General features: G+C 35.0%; 2 protein-coding genes and 1 long non-coding RNA gene across 3 annotated transcripts in view; 2 read left to right on the forward strand and 1 right to left on the reverse strand.

Moving 5' to 3' along the window:
- Positions 1–2283, forward strand: part of LOC105314352 (neurotrypsin-like) — a 2480-nt gene extending 197 nt beyond the window's left edge. The window contains exons 2-5 of the mRNA XM_020002109.1: positions 1067–1268; positions 1316–1455; positions 1505–1582; positions 1642–2283. Coding sequence (XP_019857668.1) covers positions 1067–1268; positions 1316–1455; positions 1505–1582; positions 1642–2141 — 920 coding nt within the window. The 3' untranslated portion in view covers positions 2142–2283. The remainder of the gene's footprint in view (positions 1–1066; positions 1269–1315; positions 1456–1504; positions 1583–1641) is intronic.
- The window catches only part of LOC105314354 (uncharacterized), a 43880-nt gene that overhangs the window by 10816 nt on the left and 24079 nt on the right, over positions 1–8985 (forward strand). The window lies entirely within an intron of this gene.
- LOC109585964 (uncharacterized) lies at positions 6918–7545 on the reverse strand. The gene is made up of 2 exons (XR_002186754.1): positions 7371–7545; positions 6918–7300 (listed from the first exon to the last, which is right to left on the reverse strand). It is a non-coding gene; the product is annotated as an uncharacterized LOC109585964 (long non-coding RNA).

The raw sequence follows: 8985 nt of genomic DNA on the forward strand, positions 1-8985 counted from the left end.
CTCTACTATCATTGACAGTGGTTGTGTTAACAGTAACAGTTATGATGCCACTGTATACTGCTGTAAGATATTCATTATATTAAGTACATGTTTTATGTATTGTCCCAGATACCACTAGGATCTGGAACAGTAATCCATATGCTGGTATGGTACGTCTTCAAGGTGGATATTATTCTAATGAAGGACTTGTTGAAGTGTATTGTAATGGACAATGGGGGACAATATGCAGCACTGGATTTAGTACAAGTGATGCCAATACTATTTGTAGACAGCTTGGATATGACTCTGGTTTAAGAAGATATGATTCATTGTAAAATGATCTACATGTACTTTAAATATTTTTTAAACTTAATTTTTGTAGATATGGCAATACAAGTCAGCCAATCTGGAGTACTAACATGTACAGTACATCATATGCTACATGCTTTGGTTCAAGTAACAGTTGTCCTTCAAGCTCTATTACTAGTTGCTCTCACTCCAGTGATGTCTCAGTTACATGCAGTTAGTTGTATATGTACATGTATATTTAATATAGAATTATCATTTGTAGGAGAGACATATTCTTCTACAAGGTATACTACTACATCATCAACTTGTGCTGGAGTAATATGTTAGTTAATTCATTCTTTTGTATTAAATTACTTAATTTTTTTAACTTAGCTAATGCTGGTTCTGCAACTGCTGGTACAATAGTTCTTTATCGTAACGGAGTTTCATCATCTTCATACTATTACGGCATTGTGCAACTTTATTATAATAGTAGATGGGGTAATATTTGTGATGATGTTTATTATAGTTCAGCTGAAGCTGATGTCATTTGTCATCAGTTGGGATACACTGGAGCTTCAAGCTACTCTAGAGCTGGAAGAACAAGTTATGGGACTGATACTAATCAAATGATAATTGATGATGTGAATTGTGCTAATAGCAACTATTTAACATTACTGCAATGCTCCTTCTCTACATATATTGATAGTGGGTGTACTAACAGCAATTCCTATGATGCTACAGTCTACTGCTGTAAGAAATATATGAATTATAATAGAAATGAATCTTTTCTCAATAGATACTACTAGAATTTGGAGTAGCCCATACACTGGTATGCTACGTCTTCAAGGAGGGGCTTACTCTAATCAAGGACGAGTGGAAGTATATTGTAATGGGCAGTGGGGAACAATATGTGATGATGGGTTCAGTTCAACTGATGCTAGAACTGTCTGCAGGCAGTTAGGATACAGTAGTTATTATAGATACGACCATTTGTCTCTGTGAGTTGCTATTATAATTACACTAATATTTATTTTATTACTAATAGGCCTGGCAGTTCCAGTAAACCAATATGGTCTACTTATTTTTCAAGCACTACATCAAGTACTTGCTTCAATTCAAGGAATTCTTGTCCCAGTTCCAGTATTACATCATGCACACATTCAGAAGATATCACTGTAGCTTGCTGTAAGTCCATTTTACTCTTTTAATTTATGTTTATTCTTCATAATGATAGCATCTTATTCATCGTCAACGAGTGTATCAACTGTAGGATACTGCAATGCCAATGCTACTACTACTAATAATGCTGCAGGTATTTTCTAGATTTATGACTTGCGTGTAAATCACTATGCATATTCTTTTCTTTTATAGTTGTTGGAGGAGCTATTGGTGGTACATTTGGTGCCATTATTTTAATAATAATAATAGCAGTGGTTTTTGCTGTTTTGTTTACTCATGCTAAGAAACGGCGCTCCACAAGAATGACACCAGTCAGGTCCATACCTCGGACAAATGTTACTACAAATGAGAGACCAAATATTCAACTGAATACTCTATCTTCATCTCCTCAAAGGTCACAAGCACAGCAGCAACCACCTCAATACAATGCATCACCAACTATTGCTTCAAATTATCCTCCACCACCAGCATTTCCTCCTAATGTACCTACTGGAACTTCACATGGAGGATATTATGTTTATGTTCCACCAGGCATGGCATTACCTCCATCATCTCATTTTTATCCATATCCTGTTGCCACTTTACAACAAACTCCTAAAGATGAAGGAGAGAAATCAGAAGCAAATGCTGATTCCATTCGTCAGCCAGAGCCCCCGCGTTATGATGAACTTTTTGGAAGCACTGCATTGTAAACAGTATAATTGAGATTTAATAATAAGTGCATTTGCTATTTTTTTATTTTGTGTGTTTGATTATTTTCATGTCATTTCCTCTTTCTGTTTATTTTTGCAGAAATTTCTAATGCAAAAATCAAAGTTTTAGCTTTTAATAGAATTAAAATGTGGCATTGATCCTGTATCAAAGTGGGAAATATTCTCATGCTACATTATGCAAAAGTAAATAGGGATTATAGTAAAGTCCTGCCCTCAACTATATTAGTCTGGCTGTGTGACACTGACTTTACAGTAAACTAATACAAAATAACATTGTTTTATAAAACTAATATAAAATAGATATAGTCTAGTATATATCACGAGTAACTGTCACTATCTACCTAATAACTAACATGATCAATATTTTTACATATTTGTCTGCAGCGATGGCAGCATTTTACAACAGAACTAAAATTATGTACAGTATAATAAGTAATACCAGGACACTGAATAAAGACAGTGAACTGAATAATTCTGTATCTACAAAAATAGAATTAGTAAATTAAGCCCATAATAACATCTTTTTACAGTTTTGAAGTGATCTTTCACATTGACTGCACTAATCGAAAGCACATTGGCTTTGAGACCCACTTGTTATATAGTTTTCAGTGGCATTAAAACCTACTGTAGTGATTGAAAAATTTCAGTTTTTGCAGATCTGTGGCTAATCATTGGTCAATATAGTATGCATAAGACGTAGCATTTCCCACAAAACATGCTAAGTGAGCTAAAAGCATGCTTCATGAGCTGACAACCTAACAAGCACTACAATTGTGCATACACATAAACATAGCTTTTTAAGGAACAACTTTAAAAAATAAAATAAATTCAACTTAGATTGGAATCAGTTCAAACTTGTTACACAACATAAGAACATGTATGTATATCAGACAAAATTATTAAAGTCATAAATTCTGTCCTATTCATTTTTAGCAAAATTTGGCCGAACCCAGTACATGGACTTTGGCCCAATTTTTGATTAACTTAAAAATTTTTTTTAATGTCCAATTTTGCAGCTTAAACTTGCTATATACACAACATAAGAAACATGTAAATAAAAATTATAAAATTGGAAAATTCTCTCATAGTCATTAGCAAAATTACAGCCAAATAATAGCAGAGGCTTTATCCAATTTTTGAGTAACTTTAAGTTTTGCAAAAACATTTATGATTGGAATCAGCTCAAACTTTTGTACACAACGTAAGAGCATCATAAAAATATAAAAATGGAGAATTCTGTCCTAGTCATTTTTGGTAAAGACCAGACCTCTACTATAGTAAAGGGAAATTTTTGAGTAACTTAAAAATTTATAACAATCCAATTTTTATTAGAATTAGATCTATCTATTAAAAAATTACAACTTGAAATTCTCTTCTAGCAACCCCGTATAGTCTATATGAAGCACTATACCAAAATCATGTAGAAAACTCTATTAAAACCACTAAATTCCCAAATTATATTGTCTGCACTCTTGTTATAATTTATGAATCATGCACATTTCAGCATGTTAGTGTCCTCATAGCTGCCAGTACTCTAAGTGCTTGGTATACAATGGGAACAACATTCAAAGGTTTTACATTTGTACTTCACTAAAACTTTTGAAAATACAAGTCACGATTAATACAATATTGTTATAATATACACAGGCTCTACTGTAGTCAATGTCCTGTGTATTTATACTGCCTGCGTATTGAATTAGCTACTGTATCAGTGAAGCAATGATACCAGTCATTATCAAACGGTACACCATCAGCTGGTGATTCTGTCACTGTTGAGTCAAGATCATACAATTGACCTTTATATATAGCCATGTTATTATTATCATTATTATTCATGTCCAGAAATGAGCGGACACGGAGTAGTATACTGAGCAATTATCTCCGTATACCACTGATTGACTTTATACAGGGCAGGAATGGACATTTCCATTTACTAGGCTATATCTTTCTTTACAATAAGAATCATCAATTTACGCACTTCAGTAACTGTTCTTCATCCATCTACCTGTGTTCCTGCTAAATATTACAGCATTTGGAGTAACTTTGTGTGGAACATTTACCAATTGAAGATGAGGCAGTCAGTGCCGCCATCTTGTCATTCCTTTATGTATGTATGATAATTTTTTTACTTTTTGAATGGTTATATCTAAATTTCAAACAATTTTTGACAATTTGCTCACTTATTTTGTGAAAGTACAAAATTCTTACTACCCAATGATGCAAAAAAGATAAAGAAATTCAAAACTTTGTTTGGAACATTTGTCTCCTGAAGGTGAAGTAATTTTAGCCATTTTAATGATGACGGGTGCAGCAGCAAGAGTCAACAAGTCACAAGTGCTTTCCTCTTCTCTTAGGAATAATAAAGTGAAAGAAAGAGTGCTTAACATCTTATATATACAAGCAAATAGTGTCTCTAGACCTTTTTGAAGTAAGACCGTCGGCCGTTTGTTGAGAAGGGCCTAGTGTTCTTTCACCACGCTTGCCACTTTAACAAAAGAATATGAGAAAACTACCATAACCAATTGCATTAAGTAGCATTCTAGAAGCCTCAAGTATCTAGTGAAGTCCCATCCATGTACCAGAAAGACGTTAGCAACAGTCTACACTCAGACGGTACACTTCTCTAAACACCGGAAGTGTAGGAAATTGTGTGGTTTCCACCATGTCAGAATTGTTAGCCACATTATTTTACTTATTTCTCTCACATAGTTAATTGAACAGTGCTGTAACTGGCACCATTAAGAGAGGAGAAGTTGCTTGTTATAAAGAAACAAGTTTGGTTTTCATGCACTAAGTATAAGCAAAGATATGTTGCCGTGAAAAATGCTTGTTTAATAACAAGCGTAACAGGGTAAAAATATTCCTATAATTGATTTCACCACCTTGCAAGTACAACTTGGTCACTATTAAGAGTTATAGAGGTTCTCTCTACCTTATAATGCTTCTAGAGTAGTCTTTAGATGGTATCTCTATGTTCTCTTGCTGTTAGAAAGCTCTTAACTTTGTCCCATGTGTAAGCCGCCATTTTGTTAGGCGTGGCCACACCCACTCACGTAAAGGAGCGTGGGCGGGTGGTTGCTAAGGCTTGTTATTTCTCCAATACAACATGTATAGAAGAAATGTAAGTGTGGACATACAAATATATATATAGATAGCGCGACGGTGAATTCAATTACAGGAACGACCTGGGGGCTTCGCCCCCAGGTCGTTAAAAATTGTTTGACTTTGATTTTTGTGCAAATCATTCACAGAATACTTGGAACCTCTACAGTCTTTCCATAGACTTAGAAAGGTTTAGTCTCCATGTCCTGCTAGTTTCAGTCCTAATGGAGCCAATATAGCTATCAAAAAAGTGCCGTGAAGTTGGTTAAAATCAGGCGGCCTAAAATCCTTGATTTACAAGAGCTGTTCTTCTTATTTTGCCACATACAGATAGAACCAACTCTTCTCCTTGCTATTACCAAGAATGAGCTTCATCTGTGCTTTTGTTTAGGAGATACACCTCTACTTGCACAGCCACCATTTTGACTTTTTAGCCACGAAGCAACTTTGATTTTTGTGCAAATCATTCACAGGGGTGCTGGGCTTTTGCCAAAGGGTCTGGTACTGTACTTACCTTTGCTTAATACATTGTGATTGTCCTTTGGTGCTGGGTCTTATTTTATTCAGGTAAATTTCCCCTCAAAGTTGATGTGTTCTTCCAAATTTCATCTAATTAAGAGCCTACAACTACACGTGTTTCAAATTTTGAATGATTTTAATAATATTCATAACGAAATTGTCAATGAATTTAATTATAACAGTGATGTAACAGGAAGTGAAGCCATAAAGGATCCTTACACAAAAATGTACCGTCTGAGTGTAGACTGCAAGCTTTGTAGTGAAGCTAGTAGTGAATCCACCATTGCTGAACTGCCGTTGCTATGGTAATTCCAATGAATATCATTAAATTAACGCGACCGGAAGTCCCATTGCAATTTCTGGACATGTATTATTATTATTAATGAACTTCACAATTAGATTTATATCTCCTTTTCTATGTTTTTATTGAAAGTTATTGTGTGTTGTTAAGTCATACTGAGAAAAATTAAAAATAACATAAGCCGTTATTGTTGGCAGTTTGTCATTTATCTTGTAAAATGACATTTTTTTGCAGTTCACTATTAGATTTATCAAAATAAAAAAAATAAAATAATAATAAGATTAAGAAATCAATGAGTTAGCTAATTGTCAAATTGCAAATTTTTCAGCAAATAAAGCCTTTAGATTTTTTGTGTTTGTAACTGTTTGCCGGGTTCGGTAATTTGAATTGATCGTTTAAAAGTTAATTATTATAGGCATAGATAGTGTTATAGGCCATGGCACTTACGGGATGGAAGGGACGTCCCGTAAATTAGGCTCACGTGATCCCACGCAATAAAGCACTGATCCCCGTCTCGTCCCGTAAATTAGTGACATTAACCTATGCACAGGAAGGAAGTGCTGTCTACATCTAGTTAAGGCCACTCCAATTTGATTCCTTGTTTCCCATTACCCGCCCGCATGGGGCCGCATCGCTATTCATTATTGCGGTTTTTCATTGATTATACCATAGATACAGTATACAGGGATTGGAAACACTCGGATAATTAATGGTTGAGGCGCGTTACGGGTTAATAATTTTATTCAAAATGGCCGCCCTATAGATGTTAAAATTACAAACCCTGTTTATTTCATATATCTTGACGCTGCAGTATCACTGACACTTGATAACTATTCTACAATGTAAAAACTAATAGTTGGAATCAAATAAAAGTTGCATGCATAGCAAGTTTATCAAAAATAATCAATAAACGGCAGTATTCTTCACTTGCAGAAACAGCCTTCCAAATATCCACAGGACAAAAATAGTCACTTCATTGTAGCTCATTACATTGGAGAGATTCCTAGGGAACAATACTAATGCCACAGATTTTTGTTATTAGTCATAGTGAAGTTGCCAGAGGGAGAAATTCCACCGTAGGTCCAACTATTCTTGATGTCCTCAATAAAACACGGCTTAAGAGAAAATTAAGATTAAAAACACTCAGTACATTGGATAATAGTCACATCAATCTAGACATCTCATCATAACAGCTGTTGTGTCATCAATGTAGAAGCTAGAGGGAGAAAAGATCTCAAATCATACGAGAATGGATATATTGCAAAGAGTACCAGTTTATAGAATACCTTCGAAAGAGAGCTTTATGCAGCCAAAGTTTTCCTAGAATGGGGACCACTCAAATCTTAAAAAGTCATTAGACAGATGACTTTCTCGAGACTTTTCTGAAGAATATCCCTGAATATTTATTTTTAACCCGTAACACGCCTAGGTTTTTTGACAATTTTTATTGTCTCATTGAAATGTTAAGGAAAAGATCACGTGATACCGGGCCGTTTCCAATCCCTGTTGTATACTGTATCTATGATTATACAAGCAATTTATACAGCTGATAATGAATAAAATTTTAATGAAAATGAACAAACCCGCCCGCCCGCATCAGGCCCGCCTCTGTAATGGGAAACTATGAATCTTATTGGAGTGGCCTAAAAAAGAAACAGCCTGTTAGAGCAGGCTGACTCTATATTATGCATATGAGCTAGAAAAAGATGGGAGTCCCGCAATCTGCTGCTGCTATCTCTTTGCCGCTCTTTCTCTTTTGTTGCAGCCTAATCCTTCCACAAGTTTATGGTGAGTGCGGAGCCTTATGCAGTGTTGGGACCCATTTCAGTTCCCCTCAATTTTGTCATGTTGTGGCCGACTGGTCGATGTAGCGATGTAATACATCTATCACTGTACGGTGCTTATAATTGCTGGCTACAGTCAAGGCCAACTGTCAAAATATATATGCGGGGCGAGTTCTGTTTAAGCCTGGTTTCCATATAGCCATACAACAGCCTTACAACACTGTTGCAACAATCGTGGAGATAGAAATCAGGTCTATCTCTACAACAGTCGTATGCTAACCACAGAATCCACACAACAACTGCAACTATATGGAAACCAGGCTTCAAACCTTGAGTCAGTTTTTGTAAAAACTTCATGCCAAATCAAAAATGTGTGCATATATTTGCAAATGATGCATCCATGTAGACTTGATATGTATATTGTATGTGTTCTGAGTCTGATTCATTTATTCTGAGTATGCAGGCAGGCTATCCTATACAACCATGCAGCATGATATGAGGGCTATAAACTTTGTGGATTTCATGCAGAATTTTTGAAGATTTACGAATCTTAATTCAATGAAAATCATTTATTACCATACAAGATGGTAGGCAGTGTCATTCTAAATTTTGTGTAATAATCTTTGGGCAAATTTGCATCATTATATGACATGCCAGACATCTCCTTTTCCTTAAAACACCTATGTCTTTGTATGGTCTTTGTATGGTGATAGTCTAGTGGTTATTCATAAATCTTATGGCGTGCCAATGGCCTTGTGTAGCTTGTATGGTCAATTTCTATTCTTTCTGTTGTTAATAGGTATAGACATATGAAACAAGTATAGGAAGAAATAGTGCTAATCCAAGCTTTTTAGTGACCTTGAAGTTCTTAATTAAAATATTAAAAAACCAACAACAAAATACAGTTATAGAGTAGTAAAAATAAGTGGTAATGTTTAGCCGTTTGAGACATGAGGAGGTAGAAAACTATCATGAATGCATCTTTAGTTAGTGCAAATAAATCATCAAGGAAATAAGAAATACTAGACCATCTAACATTCTTTTACATTCCTAAAAACAATTACCAAGATACTTTATAAATGCCAGGACTTTTGTTCTTGTGTAGATGCTCAGTTAC

This window comes from Amphimedon queenslandica, unplaced genomic scaffold (assembly GCF_000090795.2).
Source record: "Amphimedon queenslandica unplaced genomic scaffold, v1.1 AMPQUscaffold_12976, whole genome shotgun sequence".
Taxonomy (NCBI): domain Eukaryota; kingdom Metazoa; phylum Porifera; class Demospongiae; order Haplosclerida; family Niphatidae; genus Amphimedon; species Amphimedon queenslandica.